A 17,888-nucleotide genomic window follows, 5' to 3' on the forward strand; every position below is an offset into this window, starting at 1 on the left:
AGCCTAGGGCAGTAGAACAATGTGTTTTGCAAAGCAAACAGGAGCACGGCTGCTGTTTGGATCACTGCAGGAGGAGCAATGTCGCACACTATGGGGAAAGAAAGGATATCTCCTTCCTGAGCCCCTCTCCTCTTTTCCTCACTCGCCTGGATTATGACAGCAAAAACAGCAATTCCTACACAACCTGTTAGGGAACATCTCCAATTGAGCGTCCCAGTCACCACACTGCAGTATGGAGACCCAGCAACTCCCTTCCAAGTTTTAAGAATAGGGCAAATGTTTTGGCCCAAGGACAACACCAAGATTCAGAAATTGTAGGGAGGGACAGGTAGGGGCCAGAGCCAGGCGTGGCCCACCCCTACTCCAATCAATTCCTTAGCTCTCTACTCCCTGATGACACACCTGGAAAACTGCCCCTTAACCAACACACCCCATTCAACATCACATATCCAATCCCTTTGCTCTCTGCCCCGACCATGCTCTAGGGACCCCTACCCTCTATCAAATCGCTCTGTTTCATGTCCCCTGGCTGCCCCCTGAAGAACTCCACCTTCTCCACAGCTCCACACTGCCTCCCCCCTGACCCTCCCTGGAACTCACCCTGATGCCCACCCCCTGACCACACCTCCCAGAGCACCAGAGCTATCACTGCTGCACCCATGTCACCTGACCAGAGCTGGAATCGCACTGCCCGGAGCTTCAGAGCTGGAGGCATTACAGCCATGCTGCCAAGCCACAGTTGCAGCCATGCCGCATGGAGCACCAGGTCAGGTGGAGCTGCAACTGTGTCACACAGCCAGTGAAACAAGTGTGCCACCCATGTTATGGGGAACCTGAGGCTGCGGGCAGAGGGAATGGAATGGGAGGGGCTGGGGGCTACCCTGCCTGGGTGGGAGCTTGGGATCTGGACAGAGGAGCCAGTGGGTCCGACATGGCCCATGAGCCATTGTTTGACCCTCTTTGCTTCTGAGTCTGAACAGAGCCCAGGCATGCCCCTGTCTTGAGGTCCTTATGCAGAACTTTTTGGGTGTTTCTCCTCTATCTAGCATGCCTTGTTAAGAGCTGCAATGCAATCCAGCCACCCAGCCCCTGGCATTGGTGCTACATCTTCAGCCTATCCTATATCTTAAAAACATCTTATGCCTTACGGTTATCAGAGGGGTAGCCACGTTAGTCTGCATATGCAAAGACAATGAGAAGTCCTGTAGCACCATATGTACTGACAGAATTACTGGAGCATAAGTGGACTCCGCACTGACTCCCACGACCAGCCTCATGCCCCAACTGCAACACTGGAGGGTTCACACCAGATCTCGCAGCCCCTGTCCCCATCCCCCAAGCTGCCTCCCAGCTGCAAGCTGTACACTGTCCATCCTCAGCAGGAAGGCCAAGTAGCACGAGTGTGGGCCAGAATACTGTGGAGGAGCAGGGTACAGCCATGCAAGCAGTGGTTTCTCCTTCAAAGCACTGCTTCTCTGCATCTGCCAGCTGTGCAGCTACGCCTGCCCCCCAAGTCCCCTTGGCTGTCACTCGCACTGCTTGTTGCCTCCTGGTGAACACAGGCTGGGCTGGGGGTGAGGTGGGAGGGTGTGGCTGTGAGATGAGACAGGGGACTGCCAGAGTTCATGCTGAGTCTGCAGAGGGGGTTACCAGGGGGAGGGTGCGGTGAAGTTGGCTACAGTTCTTTGGCCAGTACTCACACAGCATGCCACCATGTGCTTCTTGCCTGCTCTCCTGAGGCTGCAGTGAGCTTTCGTGCATATGTGTGGATGTTTGGAAGTCAGATGTTCGGAAGTCAGATGTTCGTAGTTTGGGGAGTGCTTGTGCACTGTTTTTTATCAAAGATTAAGGGATGACTTAATGACAATCTGTAAGTAGCTACAAGTGGACCCGATATTTAATATGAACTTTTCATCTATCAAAAGAACTTATAACATGATCCAACAGTTAAAACTTGTATCTAGACATATTCAGATAAGAAATAAGGTATGCATTTTTAACAGTGGAAATAATTAGCCAATAGAACAATTGTTCAAAAGGTTATGGTGGATTCTCCCTCCCAGGCAAATTTTAAATCAAGATTGTATCTTTATCTAAAAGATCTACTTTGGGAATTATTTTGCAGGAGTTTTATGGCCTGGGCTGTAAATGTGGTCAATCTAGATGAGTACAATTGTCCTTTCTGGCGTTGGAATCTATGACTAAGGTAGAAAGACCAATCATAGGGTTCTAAAGTGCTCCTGCCATTTACTTCAACATGGGAAATACACAGATCAAGCAGATCATATATAAAACCTGCAACATCCTGAAAACAATGCCCCTCACTCAGGCTCCCACAGGAGTCCTTTGGGGACCATCTGTGTTCAGCTAGACCAGGGTTTGGCAACCTGCGGCTCCAGAGCCACATGGAACTCTTTAAGGACTTCTTTATGGCCCTAATGCTATAATTGCAAAGTTTGAAAAAAAAACAAAAACAAAAACCACCACCACTCTCCTGATCATTTTGGTATTTCAGTAAATGTCTCAAAGCTGAACAACAAACAACTCATATCTAAATAGCAAACAATATGTGATCTCAAAACATTGGCTAGCTAATATGTGCAGTGTCGTGAGGTATGTGTGTGTGCTGTTTTTAAAATAGGGAGTTACAAAAAGCATGGTTTGATGTTAGTATTAAGGACCATCTCTTATTCACATGCATTGCAGCTCTTGAATTACTGAGTTTACCCAATCCAATGGCCAAAGATCAGAGACCAACTCCTGCCTTTTTAACTCTCCACTCCCCCTCAGTTGTTTCCTGGATCAGTCTTCTTAGAGCCTTCCCCATAAGCTTCCTCAAAGCATGTCCCCTCAGGCCGTACTTCCTAAATTTCCTCACAGAACCCCATGTGTCCCCTCAGGCCCTGCCCCCTCCCAGCCCCCCCATGTTTCCCCTTAGGCCCTGCCCCTAAGTCCTCTCACAGCCCCCTTAGTGTCCCCCCTCAGGGCCTGCCCCCATGTGTCTCACAGCCCCCCCCATGTGTCCCCTCAAGCCCTGCCCCTTCACAGCCCCCCAATCTGTCCACTCAGGCTCTCCCCCCTAAGTCCCCTCAGGCCCTGCCCCCTCACAGCCCCCTGTAGTTCATCACTGTGTTCCCGTTGGCTTCTAAGCCTCACAGCCCTTTGTGTGTCCCTGCAAGGTTCCCCCCCCACACTTTAACTCCTCTTCCCCCGTCTCTGAAACACGCCCCCATATAATTCCCCTGGTGCCTGCCCTCCACAGCCCTTCATCGCTCCCCACCCGCTCCCGCTCCCGACTCCCCCAGCCAGGGGCGCCCCGGGGGCAGGGGCGGGGGAGCACAGGCAGAGCGACCGTTCGAAAAGGCGGGAAAACAACGGCCGCCTTCGCGATGCTGGGGGGGAGGGGACACGGAACAGCCTTCCCCGCCAGTTCGGTCAGCGCGGGGGGCGCAAAGGAACAGCCCCCGCCTCGGCAGTCTCTGGTCTCCTGGTCTCCCCCAGCGGGGTCACTGCGGAGGGGTGACGGAACAGCCCCGTCCTGCCCTGCAGGGAGCCCTGGCAGAGAGGCCATTCAGCGGGGGGCGGGGCAATGGAAGAGCTCACTCCTTCCAGGCAGGCGGGAGCAGTAACAGAGGGAGGGGGGGGGGGGTGGAACAGCTCACTCCTTCCAGGCAGGCGGGAGCAGTAACAGAGGGAGGGGGGGTGGAACAGCTCACTCCTTCCAGGCTGGCGGGAGAAGGAACAGAGGGAGGGGCACTGGAACAGCAGCTTTCTGTTGCCTCCCCACTGCTCCCCTCAGAACATGGGGTAGGGAACCAGCTTCTTCCCTCTGTTCCTCTTTCTGTTAATGCATGAGGAGCAATGTGGGGGTTGGTGGGTGCTCCCCACCCCCCAAACTCGTGGGTGTCACCCCTGTTGCCCTGCTCTCATGGAGAGGGGGCACGATACCCTCTGAGTCGGGGGTTGAGGTTTGAGCCTCTTTCCCACAGAAAGGCATTATGGCATTGGAAAGCTTTTGGTCACCAGATCAACGCACCACCCGCATCCATGGCTGGACTCAGGACCAAGCCTCCACCCGCCATGCTCCATGTCTGGCCTGTGGTATCCAGTGGTCTATGTGGGACTGTAGTGTCTTGTCTCAGGCTTCAACAAAGAGGCTCTTTTAGCCTCCTTCCCCTGCCATCAGCATTTGGAGTGGAGGTCTGGTGTCAATGGCTGATTTCTGCATCCATTTAAAACATCTGGGCTCAGCATCTGGCCTGAACATCTGCTCTCAATGCCACCCAACTGCAGGCTGCATATTAACTCTCTATCCGCCATCCACGTCTGGCAGGTTTTTTAGATGCAGTTCTCGCTTTGGTCTCATTTTAACGATTTTGCTGAGTATCTGGTTTAATAATGAAAACTGGCTGAAGTGGCAGCATTCTTGCAGGTCTCTGGCACCTTCTGAGCTACAACATTAGTTTTTGGACTACTGTACACAATGGGTCAGCACCTATTATTTACACAATAACACTAAGTATGTCTGTACAGCCAATGTAAGTAAGTCTGTACAGAGGATGGGGGCTCGGCAACCTCTTGGTGGGTGTGTGTGCGCTCAGGATATGGGCTTCCCAGCTTCCCAGCAGGGGGGGACAGGGAACAGGGCAGCCACCCCACAGAGGAGCTTCCCTGCAGCAGGAGTTGCCTCACTGAGGCACGGGGTACCAGGCAACAAGGCAGCTGGCCCATGGCAGAGCTTGCTGGCAGCAGGGGCTGACACCATGGGGTGCCAGGGACCAGGGCAGCTTCCCCATGGAGGAGCTCCCCTGCAGCAGGAGCTGCTGCCCCAAGGCACAGGGCATCAGGTAACAGGGCAGCCTTACAACAGACGATCTTCTGGGCAGTGGGGGTGCTGCCCCAAGGCACAGGGTGCTAGGGAACTGGGCAGCTGCCCTGCAGAGGGGTTCCCTGACAGCCAAGGCTGCCACCCTGAGACCGTGGGAGCTGGGGAACAGAGCCCTGCAAAATATGCAACAATTTGCCCATTTTCTTAAAAAAGTTGGGACACCTGTGGGCAGCCTAAACAAGGGACTGTCCCGGGAAAAATGTCATTGCCACCAGTTCAAGCAGAGAGTAACTGCTGTAGGAGCTGGATGAGCAGAGGGAACCCGGCCTGCCTGAACACATATGGTCCCAAAAGGGCTCCCAAGGAAAGGGTGAACCAGAGTGAAGGGTATTGTGTTTAGTATATTTGTAGGTTTATATATGAATTTTTTGTGCTTAGGTAAAGTGAAATAGTGTGTTAGATTCCTGTGCAAAATCCATCTGTTGTATTTCACCTTATCCTGGGCCTTCTGGGAGAGCTGAACTGTAAGAACAAGGTCTTTGGTGGGATTGTGTAAGAGGGCATGTTTAAGCTCCAGTGGAGTCAGCTCAGCGCTGATTCCTGCAAATGGGCTGCATCGTCACAATTGCAACTCGAAGGAGGTAGTGCTAGATGGATGTCCCAGGAGTTTGCATAAGGACCCCAAAAAGGGCCTGTGTCTGGGTTCAGTTCCAATTTTGGAGGCTTGAAAGACATGCAAACCAGTGACTGGGTCCCCTCACAGCAATCTGGTGAAGCACTGAATCAGGGCTGTGACAGCTTCCTGATAGTCTGTGCAGAAATAGCCACTTCTGCTGTCACAGTTCAGGAGAGTCATGAGAACATGGAGTGGGCTTCTGGGAGAGCTACCACTTTTAGCTTTCTTTAGCCCTAGGTTGGGATTTTCAGGCAGACCAAAGGAACCAAGGGATCCAGCTCCTCTAGGATTCTTTGCAAATCCTGGTCCTAGTGTCTGGGAGAGAAATTTTGTATCTCAAATGAAGGCGAGAGAGTGACTGTCCAGACATAGTGAGATGAGCTGCATGAGACTCAAAATCCAGTGGAAGGGGCTGAAGCCCTTAATAATTTAGAATAAAACAAGCTGTTATATATTTGTGCTGTGACTGTAAGGAGGTGGGGCAGATGAGGCTGAGAAGCCAGTGGAAGGGACTGAAGCCCAAAATAATTTAGAATGAAGGAAGCCTTCTGATAAATTTGTGCTGGAGTCTATATCCTTTGAAGAAGCAACACTGAGGTGCAGTTTCTGAATTGTTTTATGGGAGTGGTTTCTTGTCTGATGTTGAGGCCAAAAGAGAGTAACTGTTGTAGAAAAGGATCATTTCATGGAGTGTAAGGAAGCACCTCAGTTTAGTTGGGGATTGTGTTCTGCATTCTACCCTGAAAGGAAAGCTGGCCATATGTTCTCACATTCACAGCCCTGAGAGTGGAGTCCTGTAGCTCAGTTTACAAATACTCTTCCCTCCTTTCCAAGGTGTGGGCTGTGCTATTCTTTATTTTTCCCAGTGTTGCTGCTTTCCTAGTTTCCCCACCAAAGGAAAGGGAGGAGTACTGGAGGACAGATTGTCTCACCTCCATATGGTGATCACTGCCTAGAAAGAATTGAGAATTGACTAATGGAAGTGTCAGACTCAGCATTGACAGTGGAACTAATCCTCTGCCAGCCTGGAAAAAGAAAAAACAACACTCACCAAAAGGTTTTTTGGGCATTTGTGTTTATTTTAAGTTTCGCAAAGCTCTTGCCATCCCCCAGGGCAGCTGTGGGGCCAAGGTTGGTGTCCATCTACCCTATTACATAAAAAAATCAAAAATCAATGGCTGTCACAGTAATCGGCCAGAGGCCCTATCAGTCTGATTGATTGTTTTCATTCAGCATTTGATTGGTGGAGAGTTGTCAGGCCGTAGCAGGGGAAGTGTAATCGCCAGTGATGTCATCAAAGTCAGTCAATCCGGTTTCATCACATTGGAGTTTTCCATGCCGCATTCTTAGACCTGGGGAGAGATGGAAAACAGACATTGGGATCCCCAAAAGCCACAGGGAATTGGAAGGAAGTTCGTGTCTTTCTGCCCCTGGGCAGTGTTCTACTTGCAGTGTTGTGCATGGCACAACAGTGCCCTTTGCAAACTGTTATTGATGGCACTGGAGGAGGAAGAGAGGGAGCAGGGATGGGAAAATGCGGGGCTGGAACTGAGCCCTTGGATTTGTCAAAGGCTGAGGGGTTATTCTAGTAGTTAAAACAGTCTCTTGGGGATCTAAGCTGCCCGTGAGATGGGCTGGTTCACACCCTTCTCCTACCCCTGCCGCTGGGTCAGTGCTCACCCTGACAGAGAGTTCATTCTCTCTGCCAGGGTATGATGTTTTGAGCACTGCACTGCACGTCCCAGCCTTACAGTCAGTGGGGGCAGGGGTGAGTGGACGAAGGGGGAAGAGAACCCTTTAGAGAGAAAAGAAAACAAACGTTATTGGTTTCCACTCAGGTCGTGGGTCCTTGGGACCAGGGTGGGGAGCTCCTGTCCAAAGCACAAATGGCTGAGCTGCTTGCATCACAGGAAATGTTTTTTGCTGTCCCAAAGGTTCTACTGATTCTACTGCAGCACAGGGCATTTGGCACCTTACAAAATTGAGGCCCCAGAATCCATACTTGAGCCTCAGAAATATGAGGCCTCCTAAATGATGGCCCACTTTGTCTCTTAGCTAGTGGCAGAAATGTGTAGTGGAACTGGCCAGTAAGCCATTGTCAGCCAATGAGGGCCTCTCTGTTTCTCCAGCACACAAACTACATGGACATGTTGAATCAGGGGTTTGGACAGCAGCTGCTTTTAATACATATAAACATGGTAACAGACGTAAAATGAGGCTGGGATGTTCAGCAGCTCCTTTCATACCATGAGTCAGCTCTGATTACAAGCCTCAGAGAAACAAGGACTGCCAGGGATCTCTCACTTAGCAGAATTGCTAACCCTGTCCACTAAAGGAATGGGCATCCATTGCTAAACGTGATTGGGGCAGCGTAGCAGACTCTAAAGCAAAGAGAATTTGCAGAACACACAGGCACAGCACCACCGGAGCTGCTGACCGCTGCTCTGACTCCAGGGCATCACTGCATCAGAAAGTGGTTATAATGAATAGAGATCACAGATACTCAACAAGCGGCCTACTTGCATAACGGGAGAATTAAAATGGCAAAGACCATCTGCATCACTTCTTAGACATCCCCATCAGACTCAGAAGCTCATTAACTCTGTATTTTCCCTCATTCTATCCATGTGTGTCTTGGCTATTCCAGCAGAACGCTGGGCTCAGGGTCCAGGCCTGCTAAGAGGTACTGAGATAGTATATAACATCGAGACAGGAAAGCAATTTTGAGTGCTAAGTGGAAGTGGATGTTTATCTGGATGGAAGCCCCCCTGTAAGGAAACAGAGCAGGGTCAGGAACTCATTTCTCCAATATCAATTCAAGGTAGCTGATTTCTCACAATGAAACTGGCAATATGATAACCAGCTGGTTCTGCACTAGGTATACTTCATCAGTGCCATTCTAGCAAGCACACCAGCATATTCTCCTCTGCAAGCAAAATGGTCATGTGTGGGCTACATGGCCTATGCCACATAGCTCCTAAGGGAGGTTCACCACCTTCCCAATTTATGTTCTCTAAGCCAATGGAGTCACCATTGAGTGTTTTGGGGGAATTGTCTAAAAGAGTTGTGTCAACGCTTTTTCCAAAAGGGTTAGAAAGATGAAATAAGAAAACTGAAATTGTATTTTGGTTGAGTTTTCATTCCTTCCACTGAGAATCAGAAAAAAGAGAAGAAGCTTTTCCATTAAAATGTATTTGTGTTTTGGAAAAAAAGTATTTCTCATAAAAGTGATAAGCTTCCAGGAAGTCTACATTTTTCTTGTTACAAACATTACTGAGCCTCCTGCTTGTTATTTTAGAAATTATCTAGGTTTGTAAGTCACGTTAAAGTGTAATGTACAACTGTAGATATTTTTGTTCTGTTACTGCACTCGAAACCAAAGTAATAAAAAATCAGTGCCTCCAACTACACTCTGTCCTGCTTCTTGTTCAATGACTAAAACAAAAAACAAAAACAAAAAAAATTGTTTATGGGAGATAATATTGCCTACTTCTTATTTACAGTGAGGGCTGACAGTGAGAACAGGCATTCACACGGCAATTTTATAGGTGCACTTGCAAGGATTTTACATGCCAGATACTGTACGCTAAACATTGATTTGCCCCTTCATGCTTCTATCGCCAGTCCAGAGGACAAGGCTGCATGCTGATTACACTTGTTCAACAATATGTGTTCATTCAATTAGTGATTGAACTCCTTGGGGCAGGGGGGAGAATAGCATGTCTCCTGCTCTCTGTTTGTCCCATTTGCTGCCGAATGTTCCATACTATTGCAATCTCAGATGACCACCATGCACATGTTATTTGTTTTAAGTACACATTCACTGAGGATTTGATAAAAGGCAAAGAAGATACCAATCTGAGATTTCCAAGGATAGCTTCAGCACTCACCCCAAGACTGAACAATCTGAATTCCCCACCCTCACCCCAATCTGAGAGGGATGTAGTGTGGGGCCTGCTTTTGTCAGTCTTAATAGAGAAGTACATGTGTGGAAACTAAAGAATCCAAACTACCAAAAAAGAAAATCTGGTGGAGTCTGGCTGAGCCAGTGAGTCTGAACATGGGTCAATCTGCATTTCTTTGCATCGTTATTGAGCTGAACCAGTCATCAGCATGGAAGCATGTCCTCTGGAGTGATTATAGAAGAGAGCCGGACAGCAAAGTAATTTGGAATAGTCACCCCTAACACATATGCAGTTGAACTCCCAGTCTTCAGTGAGGAAGAAGAACAGGATGAAAAAACTCCCTTCTCCAATATTATTTCAACGTAGCTGATTCCTCAGAATTTCTACAAAAAATAATATTTCAAGTCTTCTTGCAAATAGGACTCTGGGGAATCAACCAAGAAAACTCAAATCTGTTTTTTTCCTTTATTTTTCATGACTGTCATGAAATGATCAGAAAAAATGGAAATAAATGATTTCCAGTGAAATTTTCATTTTGAAAATAAATCTGTTTTCATTAAAAATAAAACTATCTCAAAGTGTCACTTTTTCACTTGCTCTGTGCTTTTCTCATTTGCACAGTGTTTGAGCTTCCTCTTCGCTGGTTCCAAAAAAGTTTCTACTCACAAAGCCCTGCTTCCCTCCCGCAACAGATGGAAACAGGGACAAAGGCAGCCCCAGTCTAAAGCTTAACTTTGCTTTTGTCATTTGTTTCTCCCATTTATGAGGCTAAGGTGTTCAGCAGGTGCTTTCATACCATGAGTCAGATTCGATTACAAGCTTGAGAGAAACAAGGACTGCCAGAGATCTCTCACTTAGCAGAATAGAACAAACCCGCATTCGTAGCACTTTAAAGGCTAACAAAATAATTTATTAGTTGATGTGCTTTTGTGGGGCAGACCAACTTCTTCAGATCTGGAGATACCACAGCAGCTGATCACCTAATAAATTATTTTGTTAGTTTTTAAAGTGCTCCATGACTGCTGGCTTGTTTTACTGGCATACAGACTAATACACCAACCTCTCTGTTATGAGGATAGCTGACTCTGCCCGTAACAGGCATGGGGCTTCCTTTACAATAATAAAGTGCTACTGGATTTGTTTTTCTTTTGATAGTATATAGATAAACACAGTTGTCTCTCTGTTACTTGAGATAATAAAAAACAATTGAAGAGCAAAGTAATTCTGAGTACTCACCTGTGGACGATTTCCACCTCCAGGCATGGCACCCTGTAAGAAAATAGAAGAGAGTCAAGCAACTCCCGTCTCCAATATCAGTTCAATATAGTTGGTTCCTCACACTGGCAACAGTTCTAGCTTGGGGGCTCTTTGCCAGCACAGTTCTGCCAGTATACAAGTTGCTTTTGGCAGGATAACTTACGCTACTCTGAAAGCGAAATGAGGCAACATCGATGCTGCCGTCCCTAAGCCTGTATCACCCCACGCTAGAGGATTCACAGGCTGATTGAGGCCTTGTTCTCACATTATACCACCTGATAGAAAATCAGGAAGCAAACAGGCTCATCTTCGAGTCAGTATCATGGCCTCTCTTCTAGGGATGTTTTAGCAGAGCAGTTTTCCACGAGGGGCTGAATTTTTCTCTCTGGTAGCAGTTACGCTTATTATTATTTGCCTTTTTTTTTTCATTAATTACTCTCGTCCCCCAGATTCTTTCCTCATTACTGAAGCATGTGAAAAACTACACGTGTCTTTGTGGGCTCTTTCAATGTAATATGACATTTCAGTTCTGTTTACAGAAATGGATCTTCGGAATCAAAGCTGTACAGATGTGGGTTTGCAGTATAGACGAGGCCTCAGACAATTCATACTCAACTATTCCAAAGCCTAGCAATCGTGACAAAAGAGTTCACTATCGGCCAGAAAGAAGGAGCCCTTTGAGTGCATCTTTCACAAAAAAAAATCATCATTATAATAGATAGTATCTTATTCATCTCATTGCTGTTATTTTTACGAGCTGCACTTAGGCGGGACTTTTTGAGAAGGACAGAAACAGAGAGCGGCAGATATAGATTGTGCCAGAGACCTCTCCCTTAGCAGAATAGAACAAACCAGCAGCCACGTAGCACTTTAAAGACTTACAAAATAATTTATTAGGCGATCAGCTTTAGTGGGGTAGACCCATTTCCTCAGGTCTGGAGATACCACAAAAGCTGATCACTTAAATTATTTTGTTAGTCTTTAACGTGCTATATGACCGCTGGTTTGTTTTATTGGAATACAGACTAACACGCCTACCTCTCTGTTAGCAGAATAGCTGACACTGCCTGTTACAAGAATGGGGCTTCCTTCCTAACCTGGCAAAATTATCGGGGCAATCTGGCAGACTCTAAAAGTTCAGAGAATTTGCAGCACACACAGGCAGAGCACCACTGGTGCTGCTAGACACTGCTCCGACTCCAGTGCAGCTAATTTGGTTTACTCTACTTTGTCTCCAACAAAGGGATCAGGATTTACAACCATTTAGAGTCTGTCTCATTGGCGTCCCTGGAATTATGAAGAGTTTACAAATGCTGGCATTGTGATCCCATGCACCATATAAGAGATCGAGATGCGTGTCACCCGTCGTAGATCTGCCCCTACTGATTTTTTAGAACAACACCAATTTATATCACCTGGAATTCTGCTGCCTTCTTACGATGAGGTCACATCTGTGCTACTTTTATATGTTCTCGCAGACACAGAGATTAAGAAGAATCCAGTGAGTAACAGCCTATGTTGTATATTACCCCATCAGGTAGCATGAAGAGAGAAAATGGGACTGCCAAGGTGGCTCATTTAGTAGAACTGCAAACCCTGCCTCTTAAAGGAATTGACTTCCAGATGTAACTTGGGTCTCTTCAAAGTGTCAGGACAAGGTAACACACTCTAAGGAGAGTGAATTCCCAGTAGTTACAGGCACAGCACGTCTGAACTTTCTAGTCACTGCCCAGCATCCAGTGGATGTACCTCAGTTTAGCCTGGAGCATAAACTCCAATAAAGAAATACTGATTTACACCCATTTGGAATCTGGCCCATTGACCCCAATGAAGCTGTAGATCACTTACCCCAGCTGGGCACTGTAATCCTTATATGCCTTCATTGGAGTGGGAAGCCCATTGGTTTGGGTTTTGTTCCACTCTTCCCACATGTGTCTGAGCTATTCCAGCAGCCCACTGGCCCCGGGGTCAGGCTTCCTCACAGTTACTGAGATAATATAAAACAACTGGAGAGCAAGTAATTCTGAGTACTCACCTGCGTACTATTTCCACCTCCAGGCGCGGGACCCTGTAGGAAAATAGAAGAGAGTCAAGCAACTCCCGTCTCCAATATCAGTTCAATATAATTGGTTCCTCACACTGGCAACAGTTCGAGCTTGGGGGCTCTTTGCCAGCACAGTTCTGCCAGTGTACAAGTTGCTTTCTGGAGGATAACTTATCCTACTCCGAAAGCGAAATTTGGCAACATCGATGCTGCCGTCCTTAAGCCCGTATACCCCCACGCTAGAGGCTTCACAGGCTGATTGAGGCCTTGTTCTGACATTATACCACCTGATAGAAAATCACGAAGCCAACAGGCTCATCTTAGAGTCAGTATCATGGCCTCTCTTCTGGGAATGTTTTAGCAGGGCAGTTTTTCACGAGGGGCTGAATTTTTCTCACTGGTAGCATTGACACTTATTATTTTTTGCCTTTTTTTTTCCATTAATTACTCTCCACCCCCAGATTCTTTCCTCATTACTGAAGCATGTGAAAAACTACAACTGTCTTTGTGGGCTCTTTCAATGAAATATGAGATTTCAGTTCTGTTTGCAGAAATGGATCTCAGGAATCAGTGCTGTACAGATGTGGGTTTCCAGTATAGACGAGGCCTCAGAGAATTCCTACTCAACTATTCCAAAGCCAAGCAATCGTGACAAAAGAGTTCACTATCGGCCAGAAGGAAGGAGCCCTTTGAGTGCATGTTTAACGAAAAAAATCAGCATTATAATAGATAGTATCTTACTCATCTCATTGCTTATTTTTACTAGCTGCACTTAGGTGGGACTTTTTGAGAAGGACAGAAACAGAGAGTGGCAGATATAAATTGTGCCAGAGACCTCTCCCTTAGGAGAAGAGAACAAACCAGCAGCCACGTAGCACTTTAAAGACTAACAAAACAATTTATTAGGCGATCCGCTTTAGTGGGGTAGACCCATTTCCTCAGGTCTGGAGATACCACAAAAGCTGATCACTTAAATTATTTTGTTAGTCTTTAACGTGGTATATGACCGCTGGTTTGTTTTATTGGAATAAAGACTAACACGCCTACCTCTCTGTTAGCAGAATAGCTGACACTGCCCATTACAGGAATGGGGCTTCCTTCCTAACCTGGCAAAATTATCGGGGCAATCTGGCAGACTCTAAAAGTTCCGCGAATTTGCAGCACACACAGGCAGAGCACCACTGGTGCTGCTAGCCACTGCTCCGACTCCAGTGCAGCTAATTTGGTTTACTCTACTTTGTCTCCAACAAAGGGATCTGGATTTACAACCATTTGGAGTCTGGCTCATTGGCGTCCCTGGAATTATGAAGAGTTTACAAATGCTAGGGTTGCGATCTCATGCACCACATATGAGCTCGAGATGCGTGTCACCCGTCATAGATCTTCCCCGACTGATTTATTAGAGCAACACCAATTTATATCACCTGGAATTCTGCTGCCTTCTTACGATGAGGTCACATCTGTGCTACTTTTATATGTTCTCGCAGACACAGAGATTAAGAAGAATCCAGTGAGTAACAGCCTATGTTGTATATTACCCCATCAGGTAGCATGAAGAGAGACAATGGGACTGCCAAGGTGGCTCACTTAGTAGAACTGCAAACCCTGCCTCTTAAAGGAATTGACTTCCAGATGCAACTTGGGTCTCTTCAAAGTGTCAGGACAAGGTAACACACTCTAAGGAGAGTGAATTCCCAGTAGTTACAGGCACAGCACCTCTGACCTGTCTAGTCACTGCCCAGCATCTAGTGGATGTACCTCAGTTTAGCCTGGAGCATAAACTCCAATAGAGCAATACTGATTTACACCCATTTGGAATCTGGCCCATTGACCCCAATGAAGCTGTGGATCACTCACCCCAGCTGGGCACTGTAATCCTTATATGCCTTCATTGGAGTGGGAAGCCCATTGGTTTGAGTTTTGTTCCACTCTTCCCACATGTGTCTGAGCTATTCCAGCAGCCCACTGGCCTCAGGGTTCAGGCTTCCTAAGAGTTACTGAGATAATATAAAACAACTGGAGAGCAAGTAATTCTGAGTACTCACCTGCGTACTATTTCCACCTCCAGGCGCGGGACCCTGTAGGAAAATAGAAGAGAGTCAAGCAACTCCCGTCTCCAATATCAGTTCAATATAATTGGTTCCTCACACTGGCAACAGTTCGAGCTTGGGGGCTCTTTGCCAGCACAGTTCTGCCAGTGTACAAGTTGCTTTTGGCAGGATAACTTATCCTACTCTGAAAGCGAAATGAGGCAACATCGATGCTGCCGTCCCTAAGCCCATATAGCCCCACGCTAGAGGCTTCACAGGCTGATTGAGGCCTTGTTCTGACATTATACCACCTGATAGAAAATCAGGAAGCCAACAGGCTCATCTTAGAGTCAGTATCATGGCCTCTCTTCTGGGGATGTTTTAGCAGGGCAGTTTTCCACGAGGGGCTGAATTTTTCTCACTGGTAGCATTTACACTTATTATTTTTTGCCTTTTTTTTTCCATTAATTACTCTCAACCCCCAGATTCTTCGTCATTAGTGAAGCATGTGAAAAACTACAACTGTCTTTGTGGGCTCTTTCAATGAAATATGAGATTTCAGTTCTGTTTGCAGAAATGGATCTCAGGAATCAATGCTGTACAGATGTGGGTTTCCAGTATAGACGAGGCCTCAGAGAATTCCTACTGAACTATTCCAAAGCCAAGCAATCGTGACCAAAGAGTTCACTATCGGCCAGAAGGAAGGAGCCCTTTGAGTGCATGTTGAACGAAAAAAATCAGCATTATAATAGATAATATCTTACTCATCTCATTGCTTATCTTTACTAGCTGCACTTAGGTGGGACTTTTTGAGAAGGACAGAAACAGAGAGTGGCAGATATAAATTGTGCCAGAGACTTCTTCCTTAAGAGAACAGAACAAACAAGCAGCCACGTAGCACTTTAAAGACTAACAAAACAATTTATTAGGCGATCCGCTTTAGTGGGGTAGACCCATTTCCTCAGGTATGGAGAGACCACAAAAGCTGATCACTTAAATTATTTTGTTAGTCTTTAACGTGCTATATGACCGCTGGTTTGTTTTGTTGGAATACAGACTAACACGCCTACCTCTCTGTTAGCAGAATAGCTGACACTGCCCGTTACAGGAATGGGGCTTCCTTCCTTACCTGGCAAAATTATCGGGGCAATCTGGCAGACTCTAAAAGTTCCGCGAATTTGCAGCACACACAGGCAGAGCACCACTGGTGCTGCTAGCCACTGCTCCGACTCCAGTGCAGCTAATTTGGTTTACTCTACTTTGTCTCCAACAAAGGGATCTGGATTTACAACCATTTGGAGTCTGGCTCATTGGCGTCCCTGGAATTATGAAGAGCTTACAAATGCTGGCATTGTGATCCCATGCACCATATATGAGCTCGAGATGCGTGTCACCCGTCGTAGATCTGCCACGACTGATTTTTTAGAACAACACCAATTTATATCACCTGGAATTCTGCTGCCTTCTTACGATGAGGTCACATCTGTGCTACTTTTATATGTTCTCGCAGACACAGAAATTAAGAAGAATCCAGTGAGTAACACCCTATGTTGTATATTACCCCATCAGGTAGCATGAAGAGAGACAATGGGACTGCCAAGGTGGCTCACTTAGTAGAACTGCAAACCCTGCCTCTTAAAGGAATTGACTTCCAGATGTAACTTGGGTCTCTTCAAAGTGTCAGGACAAGGTAACAGACTCTAAGGAGAGTGAATTCCCAGTAGTTACAGGCACAGCACCTCTGACCTGTCTAGTCACTGCCCAGCATCCAGTGGATGTACCTCAGTTTAGCCTGGAGCATAAACTCCAATAGAGCAATACTGATTTACACCCATTTGGAATCTGGCCCATTGACCCCAATGAAGCTGTGGATCAGTCACCCTAGCTGGGCACTGTAATCCTTATATGCCTTCATTGGAGTGGGAAGCCCATTGGTTTGGGTTTTGTTCCACTCTTCCCACATGTGTCTAAGCTATTCCAGCAGCCCACTGGCCTCAGGGTTCAGGCTTCCTAAGAGTTACTGAGATAATATAAAACAACTGGAGAGCAAGTAATTCTGAGTACTCACCTGTGGACGATTTCCACCTCCAGGCGCGGCACCCTGTAGGAAAATAGAAGAGAGTCAAGCAACTCCCGTCTCCAATATCAGTTCAATATAATTGGTTCCTCACACTGGCAACAGTTTGAGCTTGGGGGCTCTTTGCCAGCACAGTTCTGCCAGTGTACAAGTTGCTTTTGGCAGGATAACTTATCCTACTCTGAAAGCGAAATGAGGCAACATCGATGCTGCCGTCCCTAAGCCTGTATCGCCCCACGCTAGAGGCTTCACATGCTGATTGAGGCCTTGTTCTGACATTACACCACCTGTTGGAAAATCAGGAAGCCAACAGGCTAATCTTAGAGTCAGTATCATGGATTCTCTTCTGGGGATGTTTTAGCACAGCAGTTTTCCACGAGGGGCTGAATTTTTCTCACTCGTAGCACTTATTTTTCCTTTTTTTTTCCATTAATTACTCTCGTCCCCCAGATTCTTTCCTCATGACTGAAGCATGTGAAAAACTACAAGTGTCTTTGTGGGCTCTTTCAATGAAATATGACATTTCAGTTCTGTTTGCAGAAATGGATCTCAGGAATCAATGCTGTACATATGTGGGTTTCCAGTATAGACGAGGCCTCAGAGAATTCCTACTCAACTATTCCAAAGCCAAGCAATCGTGACAAAAGAGTTCACTATCGGCCAGAATGAAGTAGCCCTTTGAGTGCATGTTTCACAAAAAAAATCATCATTATAATAGATAGTACCTTACTCATCTCATTGCTGTTATTTTTACTAGCTGCACTTAGGTGGGACTTTTTGGGAAGGACAGAAACAGAGAGAGGCAGACATAGATTGTGCTAGAGACCTCTCCCTCAGCAGAATAGAACAAACCAGCAGCCACGTAGCTCTTTAAAGACTAACAAAATAATTTATTAGGCGATCCGCTTTAGTGGGGTAGACCCATTTCCTCAGGTCTGGAGATACCACAAAAGCTGATCACTTAAATTATTTTGTTAGTCTTTAACGTGCTATATGACCGCTGGTTTGTTTTATTGGAATACAGACGAACACGCCTACCTCTCTGTTAGCAGAATAGCTGACACTGCCCAT

The 17,888-nt window shown here is 46.7% G+C and overlaps 1 protein-coding gene across 45 annotated transcripts in view; it reads right to left on the reverse strand.

Moving 5' to 3' along the window:
* Nucleotides 1–6,572: 6,572 nt before the first annotated feature.
* Nucleotides 6,573–17,888, reverse strand: part of LOC142003716 (uncharacterized) — a 59,227-nt gene continuing 47,911 nt past the window's right edge. For 39 of the 45 annotated variants that reach the window (XM_074980945.1, XM_074980932.1, XM_074980920.1 and 36 more), the window contains 5 exons: nt 16,809–16,841; nt 14,756–14,788; nt 12,702–12,734; nt 10,646–10,678; nt 6,573–6,856 (listed from right to left, as the gene is read on the reverse strand). In XM_074980945.1, coding sequence (XP_074837046.1) covers nt 6,823–6,856; nt 10,646–10,678; nt 12,702–12,734; nt 14,756–14,788; nt 16,809–16,841 — 166 coding nt within the window. In that variant the 3' untranslated portion in view covers nt 6,573–6,822. The remainder of the gene's footprint in view (nt 6,857–10,645; nt 10,679–12,701; nt 12,735–14,755; nt 14,789–16,808; nt 16,842–17,888) is intronic. The other 6 variants (XM_074980946.1, XM_074980940.1, XM_074980947.1 and 3 more) reach the window with 4 other exon arrangements.

The sequence above is a fragment of the Carettochelys insculpta genome, chromosome 30, assembly GCF_033958435.1.
Source record: "Carettochelys insculpta isolate YL-2023 chromosome 30, ASM3395843v1, whole genome shotgun sequence".
Lineage (NCBI taxonomy): Eukaryota > Metazoa > Chordata > Testudines > Carettochelyidae > Carettochelys > Carettochelys insculpta.